The sequence below is a fragment of the Hipposideros armiger genome, unplaced genomic scaffold (assembly GCF_001890085.2).
Source record: "Hipposideros armiger isolate ML-2016 unplaced genomic scaffold, ASM189008v1 scaffold_318, whole genome shotgun sequence".
Lineage (NCBI taxonomy): Eukaryota > Metazoa > Chordata > Mammalia > Chiroptera > Hipposideridae > Hipposideros > Hipposideros armiger.
The window spans coordinates 701,215-715,146 of record NW_017731668.1 but is presented as its reverse complement, the minus strand read 5'-3'; the positions used below and the strand labels follow the sequence as shown (position 1 = coordinate 715,146).

Genomic DNA, 13,932 nt, shown 5'->3' with positions numbered 1-13,932 from the left:
TCTGTGAAAGGTTATCAAAGGTCACATGTCTAAGCAATAACACTTCAGAGGGTTTCTTACAGCCCTGTGCTTCCTCTCTTCCAGAGCTAAAACATTGCTGAGAACTGGCATTGAAGCTTTGCTTTTTTATTATCTTTCTGTTGTTACTGAAGTTTTTGAAAAGGTTAATAAATTCCTCTCATCCTCTCCAAAGGGACTCGTCAGAAATCCACATAACAAATGCACATGCAGTGCTCTGTATTTCATTCATTAAGAGCAAAAACAGCATCCTTATAGGGCTTCTGGCTCCATGAGCACAAAAGGGACTGAAAACTTTCATTGAGAAATAGGTAGAACCTTAAGTAAAAATGGAAGTCTCCAAAGAAGAATAAGGACTGAGAACAGTAGCATGTCAGGGTGGCAGTGATGGTCTATAAATGCTTTTTTAGAAATTCTTTAAAAATCTTGAGTCTCATTGAAAACCAGAACACAGGATGCTCCGGCTCTTACCTGCTCTGGTCTGAGGCCAGGGGGCACCCAGGCATACTCCTCCAGCGCACAGCCAGAGTCATCATCTGACGTGGAGCTTCTCTGGCACCCAAAAGCGAGTTTGCTCATCTTGGGCTCCATCTCCAAAGGCATAATAAAGTTAAACAGCCGGTTTTATCAGGCACAGGACATCAAACAACGGCTGCTGTGGACAACATAAGGAAAGACAAATGAAAAACCTGAAGGCATTCCTCGCACCCTCCAAGAGCTTTTTTATTGAACGCCTGTTTACACACAGCTGGGCCCAGAGAAAGTATCCAATATGTTGGGGCTCGCACCTCCTCTGCCTCGTCCGCAACTATGAAAAATGGCTCCAGGGACCCTACTCGGCTCCCCGTGTCCTCATCGATTTTCCCCACTGAGGCACCGCTACCTGCACAGAGTGGGTCCACTGGGCCAAACTGCTTAGGTTTCAGGTTTCTGATAACGTTTTGAGAGACACTAAACTTAGTTTACTCATTGAGTAGAAATTACAGTTAAGTCCTTATATAGCACAGTAAAGCCACAAGTGTTTACTATCCATGGGCTGAAGTCAGCCAGATGTTCACCGATGAGTTCCCTCAACACAAAGCCAGGGAATCCAAGCACTAGGTTAACATGAAATCCAGTTTGGTGACCATTGGTGTTGAACTGCATTATTAGCAGGCATTCACTGAAACATTACGCAGTACCTACTTTACGTGACACGCTACCAGCCTGCTACTGGGCAAAGTTAAGATGGAAATCTGGCTCTGAATGAAAAGTCTCCTCAGATGAAGGGCTATAAAGGTGTCAGGTAACAGTCCCTGCCCCACAACCCAGGAAGTTTGTTATCACCATTTATGTTCTTGGAGGTTTCTTCTGATTTAAAAAAAATCATCCCTCATCCCACAGCCCTAAGAAGAAACAACGGTAGAAAACTTTCAGAATCAGATGCAGCTTTTTATACCCGCCCCTTTCCCTCCACCAAAAAAAAAACAAAGAAAATTATAATTAGTCAAACCCAATTTTAGAGGAAACAAGGCTCAGGGAAGTTCAGTGACATGCGCAAGTCACACAGCTAAAAGCCAGAATCTAAGTCATACTACATGCCTGACACATCACACTATCCAAAAGTTCTTCTGCCTTAAAAAAATTCTCGTTTGCTTAAACAAGTAGGAAAAACCCACATACTTTTCAGCCTGAGACTAAGTCATTTTTCAGTGACTATCTCAACGCAACTCTTAATACTTATAGTGCTAAAAATTGTTATCTATTAAAACCTATGATTGTTAAAACTTGCGATTTTTCTAAGTCAAAGGACATACAACAATGAAAGTTATAACAGTTCACAAATGGAAGGCCAAACATCCAATAGCTACAATCTTGACTAGCAGTAAGAGCAATATCACAGTAGATATTATTCTAACTAATAAATTTAACTTTCATTCATTCTGAACAAAAAGTAAAGAGGACTTCATTTCCTACACTACAATTGGGAGGTTATGACCTTTTAAAAAAGTCATCATTTCACACAGGTGCAATTCACTCATGTCTTGATTTAGGAAAGCCTTTCTAAACACAGGCGCATTCCTCTTTACTCCTCAATAAAAAAGGATGTGTTAACAAAAGTCAGAAAATGTCTTGGATCTAGTGTTTCCCTTTTGTTTAAAACAAACAAACAAACAAAACCCTCCCACATGTCAAAGGAAGAGAGGTCAATTAGGTTAAAAATTCAATTAGTAACTCAAAAACCTCTACCAGGAAAATGGGTGCCTTCAATGCAATTTAACCTGAATCATGAAATATGCATATTTGTCCCTTGACAAATCTGGCTGAGGAGGGAGACACTAAGGTACCTACTCTGCACAAACTTACAAATAACATAAATATTAAATAGAACCTAAAACTTAAATGTCACTATCCTATATAAATCAAGAAAAAAATACCACAAATGAAGACACACAGTGGATTTGTCCAAGGTAGCACAAAGACGCAGACTGCCAAAGATCTGAATTACTTCTACGGTTGTATTTCTTGATTAGCCTTTTGTGGAAAATGTACAGTAAATTACTATCCTAATCAAGGTAAATCAACTTGAGCATGAAAACGCCATGATCCACCCCTCCCAATCGTCTGGATTTGCTGGCTGTATCTCAAGCCTCCAACTCTGACATTCCTTCCAGCCTTTCTACAAACTACACTGAGGGTTGTCATTCATCGACAGTGTGAGGAGTACAACTGAAGCAAGATGAGTGACCAAGTTATTTTTGTCACAGACAAAGCTTTCAGTTTCGTTTGTTGGCACTCTGACAGCTAACATACTCCTTTGGGCCTCTCTTGTTAGTGTTATGGCATTTAATCACCATATGAAACAACCCAATGAGGGCATATCTTGCTTAATAGAGGAGAAAAAAGCCTGAGAATGATTTGTCCTAGGTCAACTGTCCAAGGTCAGTAGGTTAACAAGCAGTGGCCTTAGAACTGGGCCTGTGATCTTAAAACCTGTAACAACCCGGCGCTGCATCCTAGGGGTGGAACCTGATTGAGCCAATTCCGTTTTCTTTGGTGAACTAGCCATGCTGCTGCACTGTAGGCATGCAAAGGACATAACTGGAGGGGACAGAGTCCACTTTGCCTGGAACATACAGTCAAAAAGGATTACAAAAATTCAATGGCCTTATGTTGGTTCGAGTTCATTCTTTGGAGAAAGCCTCTCTTTTTCCTTTATGTCAAAGGATAATGACTTAAAATGACAAAACATTACATTTATTAACAAGTTCTCAGAGGTGACCAAAAAATAAACATTAAATATAGCATAACCTCCAATTAGCATGTTGTGGTAAGAGATGCTACATTACCACTAGCTACTGTTTTTCTTTACCTGAAAGCAAAAAAAAAAAAACCTTGAATTTGGATTCTTTTTTTTTTCTTTTTTAATATGACTTGTACCTGTCAGCTGACCCAGAGAATATATTCTTAAGTATATCACTGTCTCATGCTACATCAGATGAAAGCAACTGACTGCTTGCTGAGCTTGTCTTGCACTTGTAAAAAGTTAAAATGCAAATGGTAAGTAAAAATATGATCTCACAAATATCCCTTGCATAGGCCTTTACATTACTATATGGTATTTGCTTTGACCACATAAAAGAAAATGGGGAGCCTAGCCATTACTTATGCTGTGGGACATGATGAAAGGTCTTCCTAATGACATGTAAACATGGCTGTTTGGTCTGCCAAAATACCACCTTTCAGGCCAAACATGAAACCATGGGTGAATTTAGATCTAATAGAAGAATTCTATTAATTTCATTCCCAGGTGTTGTCTCTTAATGTTGATCATGTGAAAGAGGGACACAAATCAGGTTTACTTATAAAATAAGCTAACTTACCATGGAACGAGAACTATTCAAAGTTGGGGTTATGACATAGGGTGAAACGTTTTTGCAAGTTTGGGGGGTTTGGTTTTGTTTTGTTTTGCAGAACCACTTAGATGGAAAAGATTGGCCCTGTCCTTTATTTTGTGTTTTATTTATCTTTGTAAATTTTCATTTTGATGCAATTTCAAACTTCAGAAAAATTGCAAGAATAAGGAACTCCTATGTAGCCTTTACACAGACTCAACAACAGTTCACATTTTGCTTCATTTGCTTTATCCTCCTCTTCCTCTTGTTCACAAACATACACACACAACTTTTGTGGGAACCATTTAAGAGGGTGTATTTTTTGCATGTTCTTACCTAACCACAATGAAATGAAACCTATCTTCTAATAAAATGTTTATTTAAAAAAAACCCAATGTGCAAGGCATCATATTAGATGCCGTAGATAAATAGAATAAAAAGCCAAAATAGTTTAAACCATCGGTATTCTATGATTACTGGGAGGCAGGTTTATTATAATATCCTGGTCTTGAAATGCAGTAATAAGCTGAATGAACTGAATCACACATAAATAAAAATTACACATTAACCAATTCTGTGCTAGGTCTGCCTCTGTGAAAGAAATGGTCAATATAAGTCTCATAATGCCGGGGAAAGTAAGACAAATTTCAGGGATGGGTTTGTTGAGGTTCCAAACAGTCTGACATTAAGGGAATGTGCAGAAGAAGGCGACACCTATAAGATCGAACAACGCCATCAAAGATGGCACTGAGCTCAAACACAGAGAACAGGTATTTGAATTAAATTCAAGCAGGTTATGAGTTATTTGTGGATGTTATTTTGAAGAGAAGACTAAACATCAACTACAAGAGTCAAGGAGAGAAATGAATGACAAACAGAAGAAAAGGACACATGGATGCAGGGAGGGGAGAAAGAAGCCCAAGGTTGGGTATGAACAGATGAGATGTTTTATGCTTAGAAAGACAAGGATTATGGTGGGAGTACCTCCGCGCAAGCCACGCAACCCAAAGTGGAAGAGTTCCACTTCCCTCCTTTGTCCTTTCTCACCCTTTTTTGTTCAGAACAGTTAAGTAACTACTTCTCACCATTTAAAAAGACTCAAAGACAAACAGCTCTCAGATGTATGACCTCTCCATCATCATATAATTGTCAAGAGAGCATCTGACCCAAGGGACTGAGCAATACCTAAGGAATGGAATCTGATGCTCTCAGCATTCAGCAAAGTCAGCCCTTAAGTTGTCAGGCCTTTGACAAAGCCACCAAACGTCTTGGGGCCTGGTTCTTTAAAAATGGCAACTATTTTCCTCCCAAAGATGATCTAAGGATAGGAAAGAGTCTTAAAGAAGAAAAAAAAAATATGACTATAAGGAATTAAAGTTATTATGGACTTGTACCAATTGGCATTGTTACTTCCACTGTGACGGCATAGACTTTCTTAAAGCTGACCAGCGACATCCGGAATAAGAACATGTTAATGAAAAAGACTGAAGGTTGACATGTGAGTTTCATTGTTTTTGTTTGTTTGTTTTTTGAGTTTGGGGATGCTCTCGTTTCCTGAGGATCAAACAGTTTTGCAAAACTACTGGCCACCATTCCCAACTCCCGAGGAGTCAATTTCTAACAAGTCCCTACACATAATTTCTGACACTACTATACATAGCGTGTGCACTCACACACACACAGGCACTCACAGCATGTATAATGGTCTACAGAGCATGGCACAGTCTTTCCAGTTGTCTTAGAGCAATGACTGTAAGTAACCAGTCTATGCCTGGCTATGAGGTGGCACGTGTTCCCCAAAGTGGAGTATGACTTCATTCGTCTAACACAGTGATGTAATGACAGGTTCCTCATGAAATTTACTTTCCAGATGCAGTCACTCCATTCATTCATTCATCATTATATTTAGAGACCAGTACTGAATGGTTCTGAGAAATATCAAAAAGAAGGTAACTGACATTCATTCCATTAAAAGCCAGAACTTTAAAAAAAAGTATCCATCGTGATAAGAACATTTCCAAATTCCATTATACATTCCCTTGCTTTCCTTAATGGTGGTTTGTGTGTAAATTATGCAATTTAGCCTTTGGTTGATTATTGGTTCTCATTTTGAGTAGAAAATGAACAGTAGAAAGAACACTGGCTTCAGGATTTAAGAAACAAGAGTTCTAATCCAGCCATCCAGCTGGGTGTGACCTGGGAACCTAGATACTCACCTAGAATACAAGGGGTTCAAGGGCTATCTCACAATGTAAGGCCACTGTCTAGAGCTGCATGGCACCAGATACATGATTTTAAGATGGGGGATAAATTTTTATAGTTTTTTTTTTCTTCCTGCTCTCAATGTTCTGTAAATTAGGCAGCCAGTCTTTAAAAAACTTTGTCTAAAAGCATAGAGAATTATGCTGTGGACAAGGGCTTAGGCATTCCGCCCATAAGCACAGTAATCACTGGTTAAATAAGATAACAAACAGTATTTGAAGGTGTTATTCAAACTTAAAGCAGCTTTATTATTTTGCTATGTTATTTTGGTCACTTGGAGAGCATTTATTTTCTACTGAGCTGTATGCTGCATCCAGGATACCTAAGAATTATTATTTTAATTGACCTTGACATATACATAATCTAGCTTTGACTATTTTTTCCCTAAAAAACTTAATAGATCAGCACAGTGTATGAATGTCCAGAGGCAGTAAAGAGTTGACAAATTCACTAGAGGACAGGTTCTTCCAAAGAAGCAACAATAGATGGCAACGGTAGCACTAAAATAACATTTTCAAGAATTACAGTTGTTATCAGACAGAAGACATTGGACTTAACCCTACAAGCAATGGGAAAGGACCTAAGGCATACGAGTAGGAGGGTGCCACTCCTGGTCTTAAAGAAAATTAACAGGACAGTGGTGGTCAGGAAACAAAAAGGAACACGTGAGGGGCCCATTAGCCGAACATGGTGGCTCTGGGAAAGAAAAAAGAATCAAAAGGGAAGGGAGAAACGGTCAAATATACTTTTGAGTTTTAGGTGATTGAAAGATGATGTACCAATAAGGAAATGTTACATACACAAGTCAGAAGGGGAGTGAGGGTTTGAGGGGGTTGAGGAGAATAAATTCAATCAGATATATATATTGAGGTGATAACTATACATCAGTTCTGGTATGGTTCCTATTAGTCATCATTTTCTTGGACCAAGTCACCAAATCAAATCAAAATCATGCAGATAGAAAACAGAATAATTTTTAGTGCCTGCTACTGAAAATGAACTCTAAGGTCATACCCCTAATTACAAATATATACTTTTCCCAATGTAATTCCACTCTGATTCCTACATGCAGGCTACCCTGGCATGGTAGGATCCCTATGAAAAAGTATTTCTTGTGTGAACATGCCCAGGGGGGGTTAGAAATCCTTTGATCAACAAAAACCAGAAGAGATACTGATTTGTGAAGTCAGTTGGGTTAACATTCCCTAGGTGTCCCCTGCTGCTAAGTGTCATCCAGTGGACCACAAACCGTTTAACAACTTCTTTGTTAAACTACTTGTTAACACGAAGATGCAGATCACACATGCCCAATCAACACCTACTCTAGTTCTTCCAGGCTAAATATGAGGTGAATTAAATTTAACTACAGACTAATTTGGTATCACAGAAACCTGTAACACTTCCGTTCTTTCCAACACATAAAATATACAACCCTTGTGGATATACATATTTCCTTGTTTATGGTGTCCTGAACTGAAAACTTTAAAAAAAAACCCAAAAAACCTTAGACCTGTAAAAGCCTCAGGTATCAAAATGATTACAATCAAGATTTGAATTTCATAGTAAAGAGACACTAAACTGTTATCTCTAAAGTTTTCACACACCCAAAGAGCACTCAATGCCTATGGTCAGCTAAAGAAAAAAGTCACTGCCAACAGAGCACAATTCAGTTTTACTTAGATTGAAATGAACTGTAAAGGTAACTGTAATAAAAAAAATAAATTTTATATAAAAAATTAAAAATAAAAACATAATGAAGGTATCTGAAGCTATTACTTGCAAAACTTTTCTTTATTAAAACTACTTCATACCAGCAATTAGTGGCCTTAAGCCATGTGCCCTTTGGCATTTTCTGTGTTTTCCAGGTAAACCTCCATCCAACTTGTACATTTTTCCAACAGCTGAGTGGCCTGTCATGTACCATCCAATTGCCAAGAAGCTATCCATTTTTTCCAAGAGGAAATGTGGACTCTGCAGGGTTTCAAAGCATTCTAATTTCATGCACAAATACATTCCACGACAGTAAGACAGACTGCTTAACAAAAGGAGGAAACATGATGACAAAGCATGGTCCTTTGCCAGAGCGACGCTTTTTTGGGGTCGGGTTATTTGGCTGTAAACCGGAATATAAAGACAAAATACAAAACGCATGCTGTGGTGTGAGGCGGACCACGCAAGGCACTGTTCTAATGAACTCATTATTTTCCATAATGGGGGACGCAGATCTTTTCAAAATCGTGTTCCAGTCAGTCGCCTATTGATTTTTTGAATTTCTATTTTCAACAGCGGCCCAAGGAAACGGCAGGCTGACTTGACTCCAATGTACACACAGACTCAGGTTTCACCCTGTCACCTGTTGGCTCCTGAACAACACTCCTCTTTGTGAAACGTACAGCATTCATTTGAAACAAGTTTCCAGAGAAAACACTTCAAGAAAGTGTTTGAGAAGTCACAAGACTCGAGTTGTAAAAACAAATTCCACACATAGCCTGGTTTATACTGACATAGATTAATGTGAAAAACCCGAGCTTTTGAAAACGGGGTTGGCAGGGGAGCCGGAGGGAAAGGATGTTACCCTTCTTCGGGAAAATGCGGCGGCGGCGGCTGCCGAGGCCCCGCTGGGTTAACCCACGCCCGCATCAGGAAAAGACACCTTGGAGCAGGCGTCAGCGCCCCCTGCGTCCCGCAGTCCCTGCCCTCCGCGCGGCGGTGGTGGCTCGATCCGCCAGGGGGCGCCCCGGGCCGCGGGTCGCACCGGTCCCCGAGGCCCCTCTCTGCCTCCCCGGCCTCCCGCACCAAGGCCGAGCTCCAGATCCAGTGGCTGGGGACGAACCCCTCCCTGGCGCCGACGCGAAGCCGGTCGAGAAGAGCCCCCCTGCCCCCGGAGGCAGAGTCACCTTCGAACCCCTCTTACCCACTTCTAGAAGAAAGCCCCGCGCCGCCTCTCGCCGCAGCGTCACCTCCAAGGAAGGGACTCGCCCCGCGGCTGGACGGAGGTACCGAGCGGCCGAGGGGCCCCACGTCTATGCCCCAACTTCCGACGAGAAGCCACCTCCCCGCGGGCGCGCACCGACGCGCGCACCCCTGCAGCCCTCGGCGTTCAGTCCCCGTCGCCCGGCTGCCATCAAGCCCCGGGACCCAGACAGCGGCTCCCACCTGCGGCGGCGGGGCCGAGCGCGGCCTGCAGCCCCTCCCGGCGCCCGCCACGGCCCGCGTACCCCCGAGCCCCTCGGCGCGCACTCGCCTCCTACCCGCTCTGCGAACCGCCGAGGCTAGCGGCCGGCGCGGGGTGGCTCCCGAAGGAAAACAGGGCTGGGTGCCCTCCAGGTCACCCTCGCCCATCCATTTCCGGAGGAGACCCCAGCAGGGAGGGGACGGTGGGGCGGGAGCAGCGAGCCGAGGGCCCCCATTAAACCACGGTGGGCCGAGCCCCCGTCGCGGTGCAGCGCTGGCCCCGCCCGGCGGGCGAGGGGTCGCCACCGCCCCCGCCGCGCCGTAACCCACTCTCCCCCGGCCCGTATTCGCCGAGACCCCTTTCGGTGCAACGCGGCGATTCTCACCCCTGCAAGCCCCCCAATCAACCGTGGGGGTCCCGGCAAAGGGTCCTCCTGCTCCCCGGAGACACCCCTTCCCCCCGGCCCCACCAGCGTCGCCCACTCCGCTCTCCCGTGTTTGAGTCACCTCGTCCAGGCCACCGCATCACCCACGCCCCAGCTCTGCGTCTCCCCAGGATCTTGCACCGCGGAGAGAAAAACCCTCGTCTCTGCTCTGCGCCGGGAGCCCGCCGGAGGCCGGCGATATTCAAAAGTAACCAGACCCCGCATTAAAAAAAGTAACCATTTCGCTTCCTGCCGGTCCACCCTCCGCCGAGCGCAGCGGGCCGGGCTGCTCACGATGCCAGCCCGGCTCTGCTCCCAGCTCCGGTCCGCAGGAGGCGCCTGCCGAGCCAGATCTCGCCGCCGCCCTCTTTCCAGGAACTGTCACTGCTGACCGTGCCCCTGGCAGGTCTCCACGAGGTCCCGCGAGTACGTTATTCCTCGAAAAGTTACCCACCCACTTGGCCAGCCTCGCGGCTCGAGCACCTACCTCCGTCCGCTGGCTCCATTGCTTTGAGCCTAGTGAGTGGAGCAGCTGAGAGGCAAATACCCCAGGACGCTTATGTAAACTTCCCCCTCCCGCAGGTGCACGCGCGGACCACAAAACGCTGGGAGAATATGCAAAGCCACCTCTTAAAGAAATCATCTCCACTCTGCCCATAACAATGATGTCAGCAAATGGAACGTTTAACCAAGTTTTCACTTGGAAGGGCTCATTAACATATGAATTCCCCCCTTAGGACTTTTCTTGCATTTCGGAGTGATTCCTACTGCGTAGCGCAAGAGATTTATTTTTATCAGTAAATAACAGCAAAAGAAAAGGAGCCAGGCCACGGGATGCACTTAATCAACTACATGAATGAGAGTTTTTATAAGTAGGTTAAGTGAATATCATTCAAACACAAGAACGTGCCCTATACTTAAGGATATTCTTGTTTCTGAGCTATTTCTAGGTACACTAAGAGCAAGTGAAGCGTGGCATTAGGTGTCCACAGAAAGGCCCAAGAAAAGCAAAAACAGAACCTCAAAGCAAGCCCAGAAAGAAAAGATAGATTAGTAATAATCTGCAGCAGAGGTCTGAATGTCTTCTGAACTACACATTTTAATTTGTCCAATAGCCTCCTTATCACAAGGTGATAAAATGCCAAAGGAAAGGAGAGAAAAAGAGGCAATATTTAAGAGCTTTGCCATTTTATAAAATGCTAGCAAATAAAAGCAACTTAAAATGGTTACCAATTCCTTTGGTATTCTACTTTCATTTCTTAGGTAAAAGAAAAGAAATCCTTGTACCATCTGGATTCCTTGGGAGTGGTTTGCAACATATATGTTTCTACTGTGTAGACTGAACAATAGCCCATTGTAACTGTGATTTAAAAATATACAAACAAGTTACCATAAATAGAGCAGTCAAGTAAATAACTGGCCAATTTCTGTTATCTCTGCTGCAAAGCAAGGCAGCTGAGAAGTTGCTTTTTCTGTTACTTTTTTAAAGTGGCAGAGACAAAAATAAAATTGTGGCTCTGTTGGTAGGCTAGTTTGGAAACACTGATTGAGACGACAAGATTTGTAATTCAGATCAGCTCTGCTGGCCAATATAGATTCCAGTTTTAAGGACAGTTCTGAAACAGTTCTAAGATAGAGCTCCTCTGGCCTTCCGGTTGTGTGGGGCTTTGTGGGAGGGTGGTGTGGAGGACTTCAAAGGTTACCACTTTCCTCTGAGGAGCTGTGAAGTTAACCATGAATACCTAGGTTAGATTTCCTTTTTCCTTTTTCATTCTGTTTGGGCTTCCTCCGGGAAGTCATCAACTGACAGTATCTATAGGACAGATGTGCAATCCATTATCGATTTAAATCAAACCCTAAACTATCATATCATTATGATAAAGGATCAGCATGCCAGTGCTTTAAGCCAGGTGGATTCTTTTTGAGACAGCTTTTAAAGGAGAGCTTACATGTTAACCAAGGCCCCAGAACCCTCCCAGCTACAAACCATAGCAACACTTATCAGTATTAAATGTCAGCCAGTGTAAGTGTGCTTCCTCTAATACAGTTTCTTATAAATACTGTTGGTTGCATTTTCAACAGGTACTTTCCTACTGTAAATGTTTTTAGTGATGAAGCAGTTTTGAGGCTAATGTTCAACCTGAATCCAACAGCCTTTATGTAGTCTGATCGGAAAGGCATTGTTATTGTCAAGGGTGAACTTATGCAGGATGGAGCGTGAGGACCCCGACCAGCATCTTTTTGTTTCAGCCAGGTGGAATATTCATTGCTTGCAGATCACACTTGAGGGGAGGCTGAGAAAGGAAGCCCAGAAATTCACAGGACTTGATTCCCTCACCCCCTCCTGGGCTCTGTTCCACTGTCACCTCAGAGAGGCCTTCTCCAACCAAACCCCCCAATCCCAAATAGCCTCCCTCCCTCTTGCTGGCGCTATGCGTCTTCATAGCACTTAGCTTGCTTGACCTTCTGTGTCTATTTGTTCGTGTTTGCTATCTTTCTCCTCTGCTACAAGGTGGGGACTTTGGAGACACTCGTACGTTTCTGTATTCTCAGCACCTAGAGTCATGCCAGGCACGTAGCAGACAAGTTCAATAAACATAAGTTAAGTGAATGACTGATTGCGGGACATTCTTCTCAGACCCTCACAACTATATCATACCTGTACAAGTAAGGCTGTTTCTCACCTAAGACCAGATTGGACTCAGTACGTCCTATGGAGGAGACTATGATAGAAAAACAGAAAAATGCCAAGGGCATTTGTTTGTCAAATGCCAGCCAGCTCTTTTGGGTCTGGAAGAAAGAGATAAAGTAGAAAATACAAAGCAAACCTTGGTGCTATTCCTTGGTTATCCTGTGATTTGTAAATAGTGACCTTGAGGTCTTTTCTGCTCTATGCCTGTTTTTTCATTTGTAAAATAGATCTGCTTTCTAGTCAGAATTGCTCTTGGTCTCATACATTTGGAAGGATTTGTAACTAACTGCCAGCAATCTAGGACGTGTCTATTTAAATGATTGGATGTCATTAAGTTTCTTAATAGAAAAGAGAGATCAAGGGCTCTAATATTCATCAAATGACATCTCACTGCATTTGAGGGACAGCTGGCATATATGTTAAGTACGGTGACAGTTTTAGTCTTCAGTGAGGGCATAGTCTAGGGCAGAGATTTGGTTTTCCTGACCGTGAGTGTAGAGATAGGTAACTAAAAATCACACAAAACACCTGTATGGAGGATGTACTTTCTAATTAAAATGGCTTTTAAAATTTAAAACAAATCACAAAATCATACAATTTTAGAGTTGACAACAACCAATGGGGTCCTCTATCCCGATAAAGAAATGAGATCCAGAGGAATAATCATAATAGTTCTTCACACTTGCTACCAGATTTGTTACCACTGAAAGTTTAAATGTTTTTCTTTCTTGTTAATTTTAAACATTTCTGATGTACCACAGGTTGGGCCGTACACCCTGTGAGTCACTGAACATTTGCAAATTCTAGTTACCATTAGCTGAGTCTGTAGCACCCTCAGGGAAGGGCCCCAAGGCAGATATCAGCTCTTCCAAGAGCGAACAGGCATTACGGTGTTTTATAATAGGTTGCAGTTTCTCTAGGTCTCCAATTACTTTCTTTCCCCTTTGATTATATTTAAAGCAATGTGATTAGAGAGTACTGGTTCTTTAACATTTTCTACACCCAATCCCTCTTTAGATTTACTACTCCACTTGTCCCAGCCAAATATCTCCTCCCCCCTCCAACTGCCTTTGTGACTGAGGTAAATTCAACCTTCAAAGTACCCTGATGCATTGGGTTTGGAGTTAGGATACTTAAAGGTCTAGTCTCTGTCAATTACTGGCTCTGTGACCTTGGGATAAATCACTTGTCTAAGGTATTAGGGTTTTTTTTTTGTGTTTTTTTTCCATTTCTAAAAATGAAATGGGCTAGGTCAATGGTCAGAACTTTTGAGGAGGAAACATAATCCAATTTTCAACTAAAATAGTCATCTTAATATAGAAATAGATGAAAGTGAAACTGCTCTGTTGAAGCTCTGGGTTGGTTTCTTCCCAGACCCTTCCCACAACTACCTTCTCCTCCCTCCCTCATTCTTCCAAGGTGGCCCTCAGGCCCTTTCCATCTGAAACTAAATATATGCTCCCAGAGGCTCCATCAGTTCTAATGG

The 13,932-nt window shown here is 42.9% G+C and overlaps 1 protein-coding gene across 8 annotated transcripts in view; it reads right to left on the bottom strand.

Annotated features, from left to right (window-relative positions):
• PRICKLE1 (prickle planar cell polarity protein 1) overlaps positions 1 to 13,932 on the bottom strand; it is a 104,432-nt gene that overhangs the window by 10,172 nt on the left and 80,328 nt on the right. The window contains exons 1-2 of one of the 8 annotated variants that reach the window (XM_019660449.1): positions 10,242 to 10,472; positions 490 to 673 (exon numbers count right to left, since the gene is read on the bottom strand). In XM_019660449.1, coding sequence (XP_019515994.1) covers positions 490 to 621 — 132 coding nt within the window. In that variant the 5' untranslated portion in view covers positions 622 to 673; positions 10,242 to 10,472. Of the gene's footprint in view, positions 1 to 489; positions 674 to 9,069; positions 9,119 to 9,406; positions 9,560 to 9,836; positions 10,161 to 10,241; positions 10,473 to 13,932 lie in introns of those variants that run through there. The other 7 variants (XM_019660454.1, XM_019660447.1, XM_019660453.1 and 4 more) reach the window with 7 other exon arrangements.